General features: G+C 36.9%; 1 protein-coding gene, 1 long non-coding RNA gene and 1 pseudogene across 2 annotated transcripts; 1 reads left to right on the top strand and 2 right to left on the bottom strand.

Moving 5' to 3' along the window:
• Nucleotides 1–794: 794 nt before the first annotated feature.
• On the bottom strand, nt 795–2,260 carry LOC110924159. The gene is made up of 4 exons (XR_002584275.2): nt 2,014–2,260; nt 1,478–1,606; nt 1,301–1,388; nt 795–837 (listed from the first exon to the last, which is right to left on the bottom strand). It is a non-coding gene; the product is annotated as an uncharacterized LOC110924159 (long non-coding RNA).
• Nucleotides 2,261–6,183: 3,923 nt separating this feature from the next.
• Nucleotides 6,184–9,050, top strand: LOC110921950 (26S proteasome non-ATPase regulatory subunit 9). The gene is made up of 5 exons (XM_022166277.2): nt 6,184–6,444; nt 7,906–7,966; nt 8,141–8,242; nt 8,367–8,676; nt 8,809–9,050. The coding sequence occupies exons 1-5, from the start codon at nt 6,304–6,306 to the stop codon at nt 8,828–8,830; spliced, it is 636 nt and encodes a 211-aa protein (XP_022021969.1). The 5' UTR covers nt 6,184–6,303; the 3' UTR covers nt 8,831–9,050.
• A 216-nt stretch (nt 9,051–9,266) lies between these two features.
• LOC110924333 lies at nt 9,267–11,506 on the bottom strand (annotated as a pseudogene).
• Nucleotides 11,507–19,575: the final 8,069 nt, after the last annotated feature.

Below are 19,575 nucleotides of genomic sequence, written 5' to 3' on the forward strand. Positions count from 1 at the left end.
TAGTGTTATAATACACTTCTCACGTTTCTCACACTTTTGGATTAATGTACAGGATCCTCTATATATATATATATATATATATATATATATATATATATATATATATATATATATATATATATATATAGGGTAGGGTTCTAGAGTGAACAACCTCCCAAGAGTGAACTGTGTGAACTTATCTAGGCCCTTGATTTCCTTTTTAGTTGTTAAGGGTAGGATTGTAATTATATAAAAAATTAGATTTAAATCATTTATTTTAATAATTGAATTAAGTTACATGTTTCCTATTTTAGATTCATTATCCACAATATCTTTTGTTTTTTAAGAAGATAATTATCAAAACAAACAACAAATCACCAGATTTCAATTTCAATTTTTAAGATCAACAGTAACTTTTAGATTTCATTACCAGAATTCAAATTTTGATTTTTATGATCCACGTAACCTTCATATTTCAACGGTATACACATGTGTACTTGGATATGAATAGAACAGTACGCATGTGTACTTAGCATCGTACATATGTATAACTACATAATACATACATAGAAACAATACTTGTAAAACTATTTTATATTTAACAAATTACAAGTTTCATAATGTTTGTCAAACCAAGTAAAAAAACATACAATTACAAGTTCCAGTTTCATAAAAACAATAAACCTAACATGATCGGAAAAACAAAAAACATAGTCTTTTACAACTAGTCGCCACGTTGTATGCTGAATCATCCTTATCGACCAAGCAAACATACCTACGTGAATCATCCTTATCGACCTCATACGTGAATCATCCTTGTCGACCTTCCATCTCCACTTTTCTCATTAACGACATCTCCTACCATAGCACAAAAAACCTCAGCAACTAATACTTTGCATAATTCACAAGTGTACATCAACAGCTTCATACATTCAATACACAAAAAATTTTGAGATATAAAAAAACAGACGCTATACACATGTGTACATCACATTAAAAACAGAGCAAAATTAGAATAAACATGTGTACATTGTATTTAAAACAGAGCAAAATCAGAATACACATGTGTACATCACATTAAAAATAGAGTAAAATCAAAAAATTGAACAAAAAAACTCAGTAACTAATACTTTGCATAATTTACAAGTGTACATCAACAACTTTACACATTCAATACACAAAAAATTCTGAGATATCACAAAAACAGACGCTATACACATATGTACATCGCTTGTTAAGACCAAAGAATGCATCATTTTTCGCAACCGAATTTACAATTGACAAAGAAAAAAGAATATGGAGAAAAAGGTTAAAAACAAACCATCATAAATTGCTTCCATTGCCTTTGCTTTTGCATCTTGGGAAGCATCACGGTCGTCTTCAGTGACCTCCACTGAAGAATCTCCCATCTATAATAAAAATTGTAATTAAAAATTAATAGAACATAATGTAATGGGGAAAAAGAGAACATTCATTGTGGAATGTAAAAAGACAAGACCTTTTGTGGAGGATCATTATTAGGTTCTACAGTTTCACCTTCAAATTCAATGTCAGATTCTTCTATCTCATCCTCTTCTTCTTGAGGATGTTCAACTTCTTCATCACTCTCTTCCACAACATATGATTTCTACAAGGCCAAACAAGTAGTAAAAACATTTAAAAACCATTCATTTATTCATAAACGATCACTATAACTTAAACCCATATACAGTTCATCATTCCCTTCGAGCTGTCCTTGGCAACAATAAGCAAATCAATAATATTCTTTCTTATCAATGAAAGAGACCTCATGGCAACAATATTACATTTACTAGAACGCTTGATTCTTTTACAGTCTACTCATACTTCTAGCCTTAGTAAAAAAGCATCTTAGAATCATTCATCTTAAAATACAAGCATAAACAGACACCTCAAACTTACACAACTAAACACCTTAACATCTTTAACTCGTATTAACTATAGAATCAAACCACCAATTAACCTTAATCAAATAACAAATGAGTGAGATATATGGTAAACAACAGAAACATGTACCGATCCGTTTTTTCTTCGATTCGGATCTGAAAAACCACTGTCGAAGCTTGATTTCGTCGTCTACTTCATCATCGGCGACACTCTGTTTCATCATCGAGATGGAGAGACAAAAAAATGGATCAATCGGTGGTGGTTTGGGTGTGTGGGGGTGCGGCCGGATATCGAGGTGATGAAGGTGGACGGCGTTGCTCCGGTTACCGGAGCCGGAGAAGAGGATGTGGGAGAGAGCAGGGGTGTCGGCTGAGAGTTTTTGGGGTAGGGTTTTGAGAAAATGAAGATGATAAGGTTATATCTTGATTACTTGATTTGTGATAAAGGATTTATGCAATCAATTTAAGATAGAAATTACACATATACCCTTTTCGTATTTAATTAAATGGAAAAAAATAACTACATAATTACCATCATGTCATTCATTTAAATCTCAACATCATAAAAATCAAGGGCCCAGATCAGTTCACATAGTTCACTTTAGAGAAGTTGTTCACATTTGAACCTAATCATATATATATATATATATATATATATATATATATATATAGTGGAGGGTTCAAATGAGAAGAATTTTTTTGTAAGAAGAAAAAAGAAGAAGTTTCAACCAATAAGAATGCTTCATTTTGGTTCATTTAATATTTGTATTTACTTTTAATATTAGGGTATATTGGTAAACTTACTAAATCATTAATGTGTATTCTTCCTATTTAATAACTAGCTAAATTAAATTTGTAACTCCTTTTCAAAATAATATTTTTCCAAATTAAAAAAAACAACAACTTAATTTAAAGTGTAGAATAAATTACTAGTTATGTAGGATAAATCACGAGTTGTGTAGGATATATTTCGAGGTGTGTAGGATAAATTTCGATTGTGTAGGATAAAATTATATAATGTGTAGGGTATATGTAGAAAATTTTTGATATGTGTAGGTTTTGTAGATTATATGTAGGATAATTAATAATTAGTTGACTAATTAATTAAAGAGAGAAAAATTAATAATATGAGTTATAAATGAAATGACATTTTACTAATATGCCCTTTCTTCTTTTTTTCTCATATTAAATTTCTTCTCAAATGAACCTTCCCCCATATATAGGGTTGGGTTCATTTCAGAACTCTAAATAATTGTAGAACTTTTAAAACTCCTAATAAACAATCATTTTATAAATATATTTTTTTATTTAGGGCACTCTTATCATTTATTATATCTATTTTTATTATTACATACACATGTTAAGAGTAGTTCACATATGTGTAATAGTCAAATTATATATATGTGTAATAACTTATTACATATATGTAAAAATACTAGTTTACATATATGTAATCATAAAATTACATATAAAAACTAACAAAATTACTCTTAAGATGTATGTAATGATAAAAATACATATAATAAATGATAAAGTTATCCTAAATATAAAAATATATAAGTAAAATGATTGTTTACTAAGAGTTCTGCGAGTTCTGTAAATATTTATGGTTCTGAAATGATCCTCATCCTATATATATATAGGGTTAGGTTAACGTACAAGTGCCCTTATCGTACATTACGTACGCTACAATCTCAGCCGTCAGATCATCTTCCCGCATTGAAATCGCATGTTGTTTTTTGTAACAATTTCGCATGTTGGTTTTTTAACATGCGATTTCATCAAAATTACCACATGCAAAATTGTTACAAAAACCAATATGCGATTTCATCAAAATTATCACATGCGAAAATGTTACAAAAAAACAACATGCAATTTCATCAAAAATTATCACATGCGATTTCATCCTGCTATTTTATAACATGTGAATTCACTATATCGTACGTAATGTACGTTAAGGAATATTGTACAGTACACTTTACCTATATATATATATATATTGTAAAAATACATTTTGAATACAAGGAATGTACATATACATGAGTACATACGGTATACCTACACGTATAATATGGTATACCTACCCGTATAAATACGGTATACCTACACGTATAAATACGGTGTACCTACACGTATAAATACGGTATACGTACACGTATAAAACACGCAAATACAAGTATATATATAAGGTATATGTATATGTATAAAAGACTCAAGTACATCATGATGTACTCAAATACACTTGTTGAAGTGTACTCTCACAAGGATATCATACACGTACGACAACGTATTTACAATGTTAAAAATAAATATTTTTAACACTTACATCTATAAAAGATATACAATTATATTTGTGTAACAAATATACAGTCTCGAATCAAAGCATATACATGAAACAAATGCCAACATATTATTAAAATACACAATTGTTCCAAAAATAAAACAAATACAATAACGATCAAGATGAGCAATGAGTACGAGGTCTAGAAGAGACCAAAGTGTCTAATGATGTTAGAACACTTGTAGATTGACTCACACTTTTGGAAACCCGTTGCTTGTACTATCTCTCTCTGGACGCAAAGCTATGAGTTCATGTCCCCATTTTCTCTTAAATATTTTAAGTTTTACACCTATCCGGGGGGGGGGGGGGAATACATGTCTCGATGGTATGGTTTAGCTAGGGAATGGACTGTTAGATCATGTGAGACAAGGCTCTCTCCTCTCTCTTAAGCGCCATTAATCTTGTATAAGACCAAGGGGCAAGAGTGGTAGATCTATCGGGTGTAGCGATCCCCACTCATGGGTCCTTGTGTGGCCCATGTAGTGCTTTTGTTGTTCCAACCGAGTGGACCGGAGGAAATTCGCTAGGGTTGAGTGTTTCCTATGTCGTCACACATATTAATGTCCTTGCAAAACATTAATGATCTGTTCATAGACGCTTTACATACCACTTTGTTATACAAATCTCTCAAATGTTTTAAGACTTATCGGTGCACATAGAAAAAACATGAACTCGCTCAACTTTTGTTGATGTTTTCCAAAACTTACATGTATTTCAAGTAAATGATTGGGTCTTGGTGCGGTCGGGTCTCACAAGGCTTTTGGATTAACAAGTGAACGATGTCATCCTTTTGAAGGGTTTGGTCCATATATCTCATTTTTAATGGGATATAGGATGCAAAGCGTTGTATTTTAAACTTATGTTGAACTAGTCTTTTGTAAAACTTATAACTTATGTTGTCATGTATCTTAAACAACTTATGGTGTGTAATACTTAATTATGTCATTGGATGAACATCGTATGTTTTTAATCATGTAGCTGTTTACTCATATCGTATGCGATGAAAACTAATCAAGTTCACACCGCACGCTTCCGCTATCGAACGGGTGTAACAATTGAATAGTTTTGTAAGATCTTATGTTGGATAACTGTAGAAGTTTTGAAGATATTATGTTTGAGATTTATGTAGTAGGCTAACTGATTATGGATGATGACTGTCTAATTAAATAGATTTTGATGATCCTATGTGCATTACTTGAATTGGCCATTATATATATCAGAATGATCTTATATGCATTTGATGATCATATGTTTGACATTGCAGGGTTAGTAACCATTGTTTGTTCATGTGACTTTTGATAGTTAAAACATAGTTTTGTGGATGAGAAACAAACAAAAAAGTCATTATTTGTGGATCATACCTTGATTAGGATTATTTGATTACATGTTCATCATCACAGTTTTAGAAGTGACCAGGAAATGATTAGGATTAGATGTCAAATCATTTGATTAGGAAACAAACACAGTTTTGGCCAGGATATATTGATAAGGATTAGATGTTGATTGTTTTATTAGGATTGGATGTTCTACATTTACATCTCAAAGAAAGATAAACAGGAATTGGCTTTACAATTTTAGGCTTTGACTTTGCCAGGGTTAAACAATGTAAGGTGTTGACTATCCAAGGTCAAACAGTTTAGGCGGAAATGATTAAGAATTATTCATGGTGTAAACCATTTTGTTGTTACAAAGAATAAGGGGTAAAAAGAAATGTTAAAAATGTCATTTCGCATCACAACTAACAGAATTGCGATGTCATTTAACAGCAGGGTCCAAGATCGATGCAATTGGGACTAGTCAGGGGTAAGACAACAATTTTTTTTTTGAAAATAATGTCAATGACCCTACACACACACAGGATAAAATTGCAGTTTACTCTAACTTTTTGGTATAAGAAAACTACAAGGTCAAAAGTGCTTAATACCAATAGTCCAAGGGGTCTATGTATAAACTATCTACAGGATTCCAAACAAGTTTGCACCGAGATTGCTAGTGTGCTGATCAAGTTACCGGAGTTCCTTAAAATCACTAACCCTAACATCCCACCGGAAAACTGCAATCGGAGAGTCTACCGTTACAATGGTGGCGACGGATTTGAAGTCGGAGGTGAAGAAACTGATGGAGAAAAGAAGCGCATTGGAGGCGGAGATGAACGTCATCATCGAGCGTCTTTGTCAGCCAGGCGGCCCTGGACTTTCCGGCAATCTCGTCGACTCCGAGGTAATCTTTTCTCATAAATCTATAATAATATTAGTTTGTGTGTGTATGGCGATTTAATAGATTGTATTAGATTTGTAGATGAAGATATTAGTCTGTTACGGAACAAATATATATTAATTTTAGGTTTAGTGTTGTGATGAGATTGTTTGTAGATGCTTGAAGGCCTTTAGGTTAAAAGTTGAAGGTGTGACTGTTAGAAGTAGAAAGGAATCTGTTAGAAAGGAGTTTTTGAGGGAAAGAATTAAGGTAGTTAGAAGGAATGTTGAGGTTTAGATGAATGGATTTACAAAGCTGACAAACCATGGGATTTGTTGAAGAAAAGGTTATAGGTTAGTGAAGATTTTTTTGGTAATAACAATTGTTTAGGTGATTTAGTAATTAGTATACACATAGTCCTTTGCATACCATGTCATTATGTATGTTTAGGCGCTTTCTGTGCTTGGGCGGCTGAGCCGTATGAATCTTGCTTATCTGACTAATTTTCTGCTATCAGAGTGTCAATTGTATTATGTTTGTACATTTATAAAGCTTATTAAAGTAGAGTGCAAGGATCCCTTTGAGTTGTGAGTTTGTGGCTGTCTCTGTTAACAGTTTGTTTTTTGGGGAAGGAAGCTTTGTTGGGTTGGGATATTATCACATGCTTGTCAATTTAAGTTTGTTTGTGCAAGTGAGGGTGGAATAGGGGATTCTGATATCTCTAAAAGAAGAGAAATGGCAATATATTATCAGTTAGTGGAAGCCACATTACTCATTTTGGCAAACTTAAAAGATGGTGGAATTAAAAGCTGTCATGTATTCCTAATCATCATAAATTCATAATTCATAAGTTATAGCAAACTCTTACTTTTAAAAGCCAAAACACAAGTTGTCAATCTTGAGATGGGATGTGAGAAAATTTGAGGTTTTTCTCTTCATCATCTAAATGTTAAATATGTTTCTATTAGTTACTTTTGACTCCTTTTACTTGTACCAACTTGAGGATCTTGTATATACACTGTACCCCTCATAGCTATATATGGTGTAATGGTGCACATCACCATCTTTTAGTGCTAATACCATGATATTCTACCAGAAATCTTTTGGTGATTGTATCATGATAGCTATGCATACCGAGGTAGATTATCAGTATGTTAATAAATCAATACCGAGGTATCAACAAGTTCCTTCTATTATGGTCAAAACTTGAGAATCTTGACCAGTTTAAGGACCCTTGACTTGTTTGTACCTCTCTCTACCTGTTGCCAGATAGTTCAAAACTGAAGACACTGTAATCTTTATTCTACTTACCATGTTAAACACGATCTTTTGGGCTTGTAACCTTTTAATATAAAATATAACGGATACATCTTTTCATGACCCTAACTCCCTAAGTCCCTAACCACATGTTATAGAAGTTACAAGTACATATGCGAATCTGGAAGTTGACTTGAAGTACATTTCTGAAAAGTTTGTTTTCTGCAGGGGTTTCCAAGGTCTGACATCGACATTCCAGTAGTGCGAGCTGACCGACATAGACTAGCAGGTCGATCATTCTTATCATTGACTCGGTTATGTAGAACTCAAAATGATTACTCTCTCTTATGTCAAACCTGTAGTATTGCAGGTTTCACCAATATCAGTGTTCCTTAATGGCTTAAAAGTAACTGATACGTATTTTATTCCACTGAACTTCTACCTTACTCTTTTCTTTATGCAGGTCTGAGGAATGACCACAAGGACATCACAGAGAAAATAAGCAAAAATATCGAACTGCTTCATTCATCAAGCTCTCCTAAATCTTCCACTGTTATGGGCTCAGGTAAGCAATGTCAAACAGTTTGATTAATATCTCATACAACAAGCATGCATGCTGGCTTTTCTAATCTACAACTATTCTTTTAGCATTTGCTTTTTCATTGCGTACATGGTGGGTGATATTACAGGTTCCAATAGCCAAGGTGTGGCGGATATAAGTTCATCCATAAGTGTCATGGATGTGAATGTGAGCAGCAGGCCATTTGCAATGGTGGATGAAATAAGTGAGGAATCACCAGCGGCAGAGGATGGATTACAACTTGGAGATCAAATTGTGAAATTTGGAAATGTTGAATATGGTGATAGTTTGCTACCAAAGCTTGCATCCGAAGCACAAAAGAATCAAGGGCTTCCTGTTCCCATGCTAGTTATGAGGCAAGGTGCTTTGATAAACCTCACTGTCACACCTAGAACTTGGCGAGGCCGTGGCTTGCTCGGGTATGCAACATCTTTCTCTAAAAAAATAAATAATTTGTGTATTATGGTCCTATAAAACTATAATCTGTTTTAATAAAAGTTAAAGCATTTTAAGGAAGTTTCGAGCACTAATTCATATACTTGTTTTTGCAGATGTAATTTCCGGATCTTGTGATGTGTTCTTCCAGTATTGTTAAAACATAACGTATGTTTTCATATACTTGTGTATACTGTTTTTGTCGGTGCAACAATGTTGAAAGAGTTTCTAGACTTTATTGCTATTAGTTTACTCAATGGTTGCTATAGTATCATTGCTCGCTATCGGGTGTGTATGCAACATTGGTTTGTATGGTACAAGCTGTTTATGCATGCGTTATTAATATTTCTTTTCTACAGTTTCTTGGTTGATGGGCGTTTGTTGTCCGTGTATAGGAGGTTAATCGAGTTGATGGTGTCTGATTGAATAAAATCTCAACTTTTTAGCCGTTAAATTTGGGTGATATATAAGAAGTTAAAAACCCAAGGATTACAGTAAAATATCTATCAGTAACACATACAATGTTGCATAAAGCATTTCGGTTTTAAGCTTCAAGAACTGATTAATATGCATTTCAAGATTTTATTCAACTGTTTTGTGGTTACATAAACTCAGGTTCTAGATTCTGGCAATACACTATATCACAATCATCCAATGTAACCATAACCCTCATATACAACACAATTCGGCCAACCCAAGCATTAATTCAACCATCTTGAGCGATCAGTTTACAGCTTACCTAAATGTGGGTTCTCAACAATGAGTTTGATTTCAAACCCAACACACAAAAGGGTTCGGGTTTGAGCAGATTCATTTGTCCTGGCTGCTTCATTGGTGGAAACTCGTGTGGGCAAGTGCTCCCTTCTCTTGTATTGTATAATGTTTTTAATAGTAAAAGCGGTAGGTGGGCCCTGTCCTTTTTTGGTACGGGCATGTTGTGATCGTGCACTCCTTTGTACGTTATGGTTACTTCTGATGAACCATCAATAACTTTCTCAATGTGTTTACTGACTGTACATCCAGCAGAGGTGCACTTGTAGTAGTTCCTAAAACAAACATGTTCAGATTCAGCCAATCAGAATTTAGAAAACTGTAACTTAAAGAATAATAAAATGGAATTATAAACATAATTAAATAAGTTATAAACCTGGGGTGAGGAGTTCCCTTCACCATTTTCTGCCCATATTTCTTCCATCTGTAGCCATCTGCTGATATTTCCATGTCAGCAGCTGCATGTACAATAAACTTCGGTTTTTTTCGGATTCTTCAACGCCGAAGCAGGATTTCCGTAGCTTGAGCTGTTCTTGTCTAACCTGGTTATCAATAAAAAATTAATGTATTTAACGACATATAACATGAGCTTAAAAAGACGACATTGGTAACTCACCTCTGCTTTATTTCCAAGTGATCAATCTGCTCAACTTGAATCGGAGGCGTTGATATTAATTTTCTTTTCAGAAGCTCACCTCCCTTTGAAGCCACCCTCTTAGGTGGATCATGTTTGTGCTGGCCTTTATAAACTATCTTTACAGTAAAATTATATCTATCACAAGACTCAATCTTTTTAGCATCACATGCACTAAAAGCACACTTATAATAGCTTCTAGAGCCACCTTCAGGACTCTTCACTTGCTTCATACCATATTTTCTCCAAGTGTAACTATCAGTAACAAATTCAGAACCAATGGGGTCGTCCTTCTGGCCCGCTTCCGACCCATCGGCATTCACCAGTGGTGTGACCGTCGTCGTCGTCGTTTCTGATAGTCTTGTGGATGAAGATGGGACCTTGAACCTAGGTGATTTGATCTGAGCAGCATGAGCTATAACAGTGGCTAAGGCTTGTTGGTGACTCCCTTGAAGATGATTCTAAGGGACAAAAAGTTTAGAATCACTGGATCATATATTGGAAGTTAATCCTAATTAGTTCGAATATGAAAGAATGAAAAAAGTTAAAGAGGGTGAACCGTAAAAGAGTCTAGAAATAGGATTATTTTATTTAGGAAGTCTTTAATATGAATAATTGGTTAGGGATTATGTAATTGGTGTGAAAAGATTATTCAATAAAAAGAAAAGAGTCGTGATCTGGTGTTTGATCACAAAATCCGGTTGTTCATGTGTGTGTTTGTTGAATCTGGGCCGACAACATTCCTGTCACACCCCCAAAATCCACACGGGGAGTACCACCGCTTGGAGGCGTGACATGACCAGGATCAAGCCACCAATCATATCGAACATAATAAGTAATAATAAACGTAAGTGTATATCAACCCATAATATGAAAGGTGTTCAAATAACATAGTTTAAGTAGCGGAAGCATAGTATAAAATCCAACGTAATTAATAAGTTTTCAACTGTCATAAGTGTTTATCAAAACGTCCACGATCCATGTCCCACAACGACTGCGCCTCCCGAGCAAGCTCCATGTATACCTAAGGTCCTGCAAGACATGTAACAGAGAGTCAACAACTAGTTGAGCGAGTTCACAGTGGTTTGTTCAGTTATAGTAATCGTATTGTAAATCGTATGTTCGTTTAGTAATCCATGTATTGTATGCATTTGTATCGCAACCCTCTAGGCATGTGTGCGAAGATTAGTGGGAGTTTCCCAAGTATTCTAGACTAGGTATATTTGTATCGCAGCCCACCCGACATGTGTGCGAAGTTTAGTGTATGGTTTGCAGCCATTCTAGGCATGTGTGCGAAGATTAGTTCTATTATCGCAGCCATTCCCGGCGTGTGTGCGAAGAGAAGTATTTGTATCACTAGTCTAGCAGTATCTATCAATAACCTTCCTCTCCCGAGGCCCAAAGTACATAATCCCGACATTAACTTAAGTATAAGGAATCTTCCAACCCATTCCCGACCCTGGGAATCCCATGCCTTGGTAAGAGTGTGAACTCACCTTGGTTTGCTCGGCAGATACACAAAAAGGTTGCTTGAGCTAAGGGTGGTCAACCACGTCCTAACAGGGTTATCATACAAGTTAGGTCTAGGTTCAAGTAATGCACGTATGTTCACACATAAGTTACAGGTTACGAACACGTATATATCATGGCAAACACATAATAGTCATGTAACAACTTCAACTTATGCAATTTATCAAAGGAATCCAATAATACCCAGCCCAACATGTTGTGCGATCCATCATAAACCTGGCCCAATTAGTTAAGCAGTCCAACAGCCTACTCGGCCCATAGGTAACTTGTACGATCCAGACGGCTTGTGCGATCCATTTTGGGTTGTGCGGTCCGAACTAGCCCAGTCCACTTGAATACCCGGCCCAACATTACAACTTGTGCGATCTAATTAGCCTTGTGCGACTGGACTTCTTGTGCGTATGGACCTCTTGTGCGACCAAGAGATCTTGTGCGATTGGTTTACACATCTGGATTTCATGCAATCAGTTACAAACTTTCAACAGTTTCCTTCTTTACACTTTATCAATTAACAAATTTCCAACTATCCATTCAACATATAATCGATCAAACCGAGCATATTCTAGTAAATTATCATGAACCCTAGATAATCATAGTTATGAGCAATAATCAAACATTCAATCCGGGTCATTAGGCTAGCAACTTTTATATCAACATGCAATACTAATCATCCTACAACCACTTCGAATATCATATCACAACAGCCGATTATATATATATATTCGATTCTAAATCTAGATCATTAGTTAGCATCATATGTTTTGACAGCCCTATATCGATCAATAGCATCATACATGTGAGCCGCCTATCATTTATTCATAACACTAATCAATCGTATCTCATCCGCAAAGCATCACGAAAGAACATATGAACCACAACATCATACAATTAATAATTAAAGCACTAACCGATTAGAAGGATCTAACAGAGATGGTGATCCGAACCCAAGAAATCTTTGATGGGAAGGTGTGTGTTGCCGTCGAGTTCTAGAGAGAAGGAAGAGAGCTAGGGTTTGTGTTGTGTGTGTAAAGTGTTTTGCAAGTTGTGAGAAGTAAACCCTTTCCCCCTAAGTGTTATGCGTATAAAGAGAGTGGGCCGACCCATTATGGGCTGCCCTTTGGTCCGAATACAAGAAATACGGCCCCAAGTGGGCTTGTGCGATCGGGGTGTCTTGTGCGTTGGGCTCGTTTGCATACATACATATATTACGCATAGCACATATAATCATAACATCCAATTAATAAAAATTCACGTAATTACATAACGTTGCACAAAGATAGGTGATGTGGGGTAAAATACATATATTTGTCCCGTGTAAATTGTATATTTTTTGTATAGTTTTTATTTATTTTTATTTAGTTTTAGTGTATATTACATTATTTTGTGTTTTGCCAGGTACTCGTGTAAATGGAGCAAAAATGAGTAATATGGAAATTACCAGCCAGTTGGGCAGAGTGGAATGCCAGTGGCTGAAGTAAAATTGCAACCATTTTCTGTGAGTGGGTCGATGCTACTATCTCTATTTTTTAAGTTAGATGGCTGCCAAAATAATTTTATATTTGGATTGAGAGAAAGTGGTAGGCAGCCCAGCACCAAAACGTGAATGTTTGAAAGAAGTTTAAATGCAATGTTAAGTCATAATTCATGTTTGGAGTATATATTATCCTGGACGTTGTGAGAAGCATCTTTGCATGAATTTTATTGTTTTCATGGGCCATGAATTTTGTCTAGCGATTTACTAGTCAAAGACATCATATGGCCTTGGATCGTACATGGAATTGGATGGAATTCTTTATACTTGGCAGGCCCACCACGTGCAATGAAAGACTAAAATGCAAGCTACTTTGTGAATTTTTGCCTTGGGCCATAACATTCTATTTAGGGTTGAAGGCTGCGAACAAGATATAATATAATATATATATTTGTTTTGAGGAGCATATAATAGATGGAATTAGAGCATCAGATGCAAGAGGAAACTTAGTGGGCTGTGGAAGATGTAAAGCCCATTGCGCATAGAAGAGATTCCTTGTACGCCAATTTTCTAGGCGGCAATAAATTATAAAAAGGGGCTGAACATCATTCTTGGAGGACATCACCTTGGGAATAATTCGAACGTCACATCAGACAGGGGAACGCACACATCAGACGCCTGTTAGGAGATACGATCAGAGGCAATATCGATAGAGAAGAGAAGGCAATTGGTTCGAGGGTTTACGCCACGATCAAGATTCAAGTCTGGGTTTGCAAATAGTTATTATTCAGTTTTAATAACTTTGTGTTTTTAAACTTGATTACTATGGATTGTTTATTATTCGAGACTTGTTTCTTTTTCTTGGTTATGATTCTTGGCTAAAAACCCTTAACAACCTAGGCATGACAATAGTTTAAATAAAGTTTGGATTTTTATTCGGTTTTTGGCGTGGTTTATGGATTTTTCTTGTATTGTAAAAGCTATGGAATTTTAACTTGGTGTATATGCATGCTTGATATTTGTTTTACTGCTGTTTATTGCTTCGTATAATCCTTGGTGACGGTCTTTATCACATAATAGGGTTGTGCTAGGGTTCTTGATTTAGGTGACGGTCTTTATCACGTAATAGATCATTAATCCTTTAGGGTGAAAATCGAGTAAGTAACCTTAGAAGTAATATTCGGTAATTTAATAAAATCAAGTGTTCTGCTAATCTTGTCGCTGTGAGGCTCGAGGTTATTAATAGGTCTCGGTTTGGTTATAAGTCCTTAACATTCCATTGTCTATTAAACCAAGATTAAAACCCGTAGTTGCTTTAGACGTTCGCGCTGTGAGGTAGAGCGTCTTATATAGGCACTTTCAAGAAACTAGAGGACTGTGAGGAAATCTAGAAAACCGGTAAGCGTAACAGCCTAGGTAGTGCCACAAGAATCGCCTTGAGAGTGTTTGAGGGGCTTAGTGGTGTCTTAATAGGTTTAGTATCCAAAGATCCCGGTTCCATACCACAAAATTATCGAATAGAAATTCATTCTGAGTTTAGCTTGCGTCTAGCCTAGGTAGTCTTCATTATCTTTGGTCAAAGTCTTCGTCCAAGTTCGTGTCTAGTTATTTAATATTATTTTAATATTTTATTTAGGATTTTAGAAACCCCCCAATTAAAAAAACAATTAGTTAAAGTCCGTGTCAGTCTAAGTCTAGATAGAGTCATTAGCGTAATTTAGTGGAGTCTCTTGGGTTCGATACTCGGACTTCCTTAGGCTATATTACATCGATCGGTACACTTGCCGGTCGTGTGGTTTAGGTTTTAAAGAGTCTTAGTTTTATAAATTTAAAGCTTAGAGAGTCTAGTTTAGGGTTTAATTTAGTTAATTTAGTTAAACCACTTATAGCACATCAATAGGTTCGAAATACGAGTTGTCACATTATCCCCAACTTAAAAGAAATTTCGTCCCGAAATTTGGTACGTACTCAGTGAGGAAGCTAGTTAAGTTGCATCGTTTACTGGTTTTCCTGGGGTGTCACATCCTCCCCCCGTTGATCTGGAATTTCGTCCCGAAATTCCGTGGTAGCTTCAGCCTCAGTAGTGGTTGCATTGTTCTCGAACAACTGGGGATATTTTTGTTTCATCTGATCTCCGCGTTCCCAGGTGAACTCTGGGCCACGACGGGAGTTCCAACGAACTCGAACAAGAGGTATTCTAGTGTTCTTGAGGACCTTGACATCCCGGTCCGTGATTTCAACTGATTCCTCGACGAATCGAACTGTTCGTCGATAGTGAGCTCCTTCAAAGGAACTATAAGGGTCTCATCTGACAGACAGTTCTTCAGATTCGACACGTGGAAAACGTTGTGAACTGCACCGAGTTCTGCTGATAGGTTTAGTTTGTAGGCCACTTTGCCTATTCTTTCTATGATCTCGAATGGCCCGACATATCGCGGATTGAGTTTGCCTCGTTTACCAAAACGAACTACACCCTTCCATGGTGAGACTTTGAGTAGCACTCGATCCCCGACTTGGAACTCGAGTGGTTTCCTGCGCTTATCAGCGTAACTTTTCTGACGGTCACGAGCCGCCGCCATGCGTTGCCGTATCTGTGCAATTCGTTCAGTGGCATCAACTATCATTTCTGGACCTGTGATCTGACTATCCCCCACCTCTGCCCAACAGAGAGGTGACCGGCATTTACGTCCGTACAATGCCTCGAATGGAGCGGCTTGAATGCTGGTATGGTAACTGTTATTGTATGAAAACTCCACTAAAGGGAGATGCTTTTCCCAGCTGTTGCCGAAATCAATAACACATGCCCGAAGCATGTCTTCTAGGGTTTGAATCGTGCGCTCAGACTGCCCATCCGTCTGAGGGTGATATGCTGTGCTCATGTCTAATCGAGAGCCAAAAGATTTGTGCATTGCTTGCCACAGTTCTGAAGTAAATCGTGCATCGCGATCCGAAATGATAGAGGTGGGCACCCCGTGCCTCGAGACTACTTCCTTCAAGTAGATGTCTGCTAATGTGGAGAACTTGTCTGTTTCTTTGATTGCCAAGAAATGAGCAGACTTTGTGAGTCGATCCACGATCACCCAAATAGTATCGTTCCCACGCTGGGATCTAGGCAGGCCAGTAACAAAGTCCATGGAAATTTCCTCCCATTTCCATTGTGGTATCTTGGGTTGCTGGAGTAGGCCTGATGGTTTCTGATATTCCGCCTTGACTCTCGCACAAGTCAGACACTTGCCAACATAAGTTGCAATGTGGGCCTTCATGCTAGGCCACCAATACGTAGTTCTGAGATCGTGGTACATCTTATCCGAACCAGGATGTACTGAATAGCGAGACTTATGAGCTTCGTCCATTACCAGCTCGCGTAAGTTTCCATAATGTGGGACCCAAATACGCCCCGTTACATAATAGGCACCGTCTTCCTTCTGTTCTAATCGTTGCCTTGAGCCGCGTAAGGCTTCAGCCCTTACGTTTTCTGGTTTCAATACTTCTACCTGAGCATCTCGTATATGTGCAGGAAGACCAGACTGAATAGTAAGCTGTAGTGCTCGCACGCGTCTAGGTAGAGTGTCTTTTCGACTGAGAGCGTCAGCCACAACGTTGGCTTTGCCTGGATGGTACTTGATGGCGCATTCGTAATCTTTCAATATCTCAACCCATCGACGTTGATGCATGTTCAATTCCTTCTGCTTGAAGATATGCTCGAGACTCCTGTGATCGGTGTAGATAGTGCACTTGGTACCGTACAGGTAGTGTCGCCATATCTTGAGCGCGAAAACAACAACTCCCAGCTCTAAATCGTGCGTCGTGTAGTTCCGTTCGTGAACCTTGAGTTGGCGCGAAGTGTAAGCAATAACCTTATCCCGTTGCATCAATACACAACCAAGCCCCTGTATCGATGCGTCACAATAGACCACAAAATCGTCCGTGCCCTCTGGCAATGAGAGGATAGGTGCACTGCAAAGTCTATCCTTTAAGTGCTGAAAAGCGGTTTCCTGAGTATTACCCCAACGGTAGGTGACACCCTTCTGTGTCAGTAGCGTAAGCGGCTGTGCAATCTTTGAGAAATCTTTAATGAATCGTCTGTAATAACCCGCCAAACCCAAGAATTGGCGTATTTCCGTTGGTGTACGTGATGCAAGCCAGTTCCTGATCGAATCTACCTTAGATGGATCAACATGGATCCCATCCTTGTTTACCACATGGCCTAGAAAGTGGACTTCACGAAGCCAGAAGTCGCATTTTGAAAACTTGGCGTACAGTTGTTCCTTTCGAAGGAGTTCCAAGATAAGTCGTAGATGCTGCTCGTGTTCCTCCTGACTCTTGGAGTAGATCAGGATGTCGTCAATGAAAACAATCACAAACTTGTCTAAGTAGGGTTTGCACACCCTGTTCATAAGATCCATGAAGACTGCCGGTGCGTTTGTCAACCCGAATGGCATGACAAGAAACTCGTAGTGGCCGTAGCGTGTTCTGAATGCTGTTTTGGAGACGTCCTCATCCCGGACTCTCAGCTGATGGTAACCTGACCTCAGGTCTATCTTGGAGTAATAGCTCGACCCTTGCAACTGGTCGAATAAGTCATCAATACGTGGAAGAGGATAGCGGTTCTTCACTGTCACCTTGTTCAGTTCACGGTAGTCAATGCACATCCTGAAGGTACCGTCCTTCTTTTTCACGAATAACACTGGAGCTCCCCAAGGCGAAGAGCTAGGTCGAATAAATGTGACAACCCTCTCAAAACCAGGTATCCGTACGACCTAATTAATTATTAATTGTTGCCTAATCACTGTGCTTTACTGAGTTTGCTGATAAACTGCTACTTGATTTCTGATAATTGTACATATCTGCATCATACTTTGATTTCCGTCACTACATTATTTGCATGCTGAACCCTAGTGACAAACTTGATGCACAAAAAGCACAGTAGCACTAAACGGATACACAGTGAACATGCTGATATAGCCAGCATCAGGCAAACACTGCCTCTAAAGGCCTGAATGAGCCAGAATTATTTTATTACACCCATAGTGTGTGTAAGGATACAAGGGTTGTATGATTACGTCTCTAGGAATAAGATATAGAGATTTGGATGTGCCTAAAACATACTTTAAGCACGAAACACAGCACTTTTATCAACATACTAGCTTCTAACTAATTAATAAAGTGCCAAAACATGAGAAAATATTCCTGACACTTTGCAGAATAAATTGTGTCGCTAAAAATATTATTTATGACGCTTAAAGGATTACTTAAGCACTTTAACGGATTACTATCCAACCTAACAACCGGACTACACCCGGAACATAAAAATATTGTCAAAAATATTATTAGTATTTTTCTGAGCCAGTTAGGGTCCCTGATTACCCTAACACCCGCATTATAACGCATTAAACAACTAACGGAGTTAACACATAAAGTTAACCCACTTAACATAACTGAACCGTAACTGAACGATTGAAAACGAACCGGATGCCATTACATCCTAATGGAATCGGCCAAGGTGATGTGACACGAGAGTACGTCCTTTATTATATTTAATTAGATTTCGCGATTATCGAGACAACATTCTCTATAAATACCCTCCACTCTCTCTCACACATAACACACACACACCAGAAAATCTCTCTCTCTCCCTTGCTCCTCCCTCACGGCCGAACATAGCACCCCCCATCCATCCATTTTTCGGTTCAAGTCTTGCCATTCCAAGCTTGTACAAGTGTCGGTGATCGCATACAACGAAGCTCGGAACAAACGGAAGTTGAAGGACCTCTACCGTTAGCTTTTATCCACGCAGTTTTCGACTAGAATCTTCCCTAGCCCCGAGCTAGAGGTATAATGTTTAAAACTCGTTTTTAGTCATGTCTAAAGTGGTTAAAAGGATTATTGTCGGTTGAATGTCGAGAAAATCATGTTTTTATAAAAGTATGAACAAATATGATTTCTATAAACTACAAGTGTAGAAACACTTGTAAAATAAAAGATCCGACAAAATAACAAGTTCTTACAAAAGTTGTCGGGAAGTTGTGAAGAGTGATTGTTTCTAAAAACGGGGTTTTTGCAAGACTAGAGTATTTTATATATAGATCCACTAAATATAACGAGATCTACACAATAGTTTTAGAAAAAAAAAAAAAACTACAAGTTCATGTAATAATGCAATTTTACTAACTAGTCTTCTAGTTAAAGTGTTGAAATTTGTTTAATATGTTGAAAATTGATTCGGTTGATTTGATAAATTGTTGAGTTGATTTTGTAAAAGAAAATGATACGCTTGAAAGCGTGGCCACCTCCAGTTACAGGGGAAACTCTGGCGAAATTTTCTAAAAATCTAACACTTAGAATTATTTACAAGTGTTAGACTACTTTGACATGTTTTCAAATATATTTCGCCACAACTTTATTTACAAATAATCGGAGGTGGGATTTTCACAAAAATAAACGAGATAAGTATATATTCGGTAAATATATTTTGCC

This window comes from Helianthus annuus, chromosome 5 (assembly GCF_002127325.2).
Source record: "Helianthus annuus cultivar XRQ/B chromosome 5, HanXRQr2.0-SUNRISE, whole genome shotgun sequence".
NCBI classification, from domain to species: Eukaryota; Viridiplantae; Streptophyta; class Magnoliopsida; order Asterales; family Asteraceae; genus Helianthus; species Helianthus annuus.

Excerpts from the sequence above, each read along its gene's own strand:
- LOC110921950 (XM_022166277.2), top strand. The coding sequence starts at position 6,304 with ATGGTGGCGACGGATTTGAAGTCGGAGGTGAAGAAACTGATGGAGAAA. Across the intron at positions 7,967-8,140 it reads TGACCGACATAGACTAGCAG|GTCTGAGGAATGACCACAAG; the intron begins GTCGATCATTCT and ends TTCTTTATGCAG. Across the intron at positions 8,243-8,366 it reads TTCCACTGTTATGGGCTCAG|GTTCCAATAGCCAAGGTGTG; the intron begins GTAAGCAATGTC and ends GTGATATTACAG.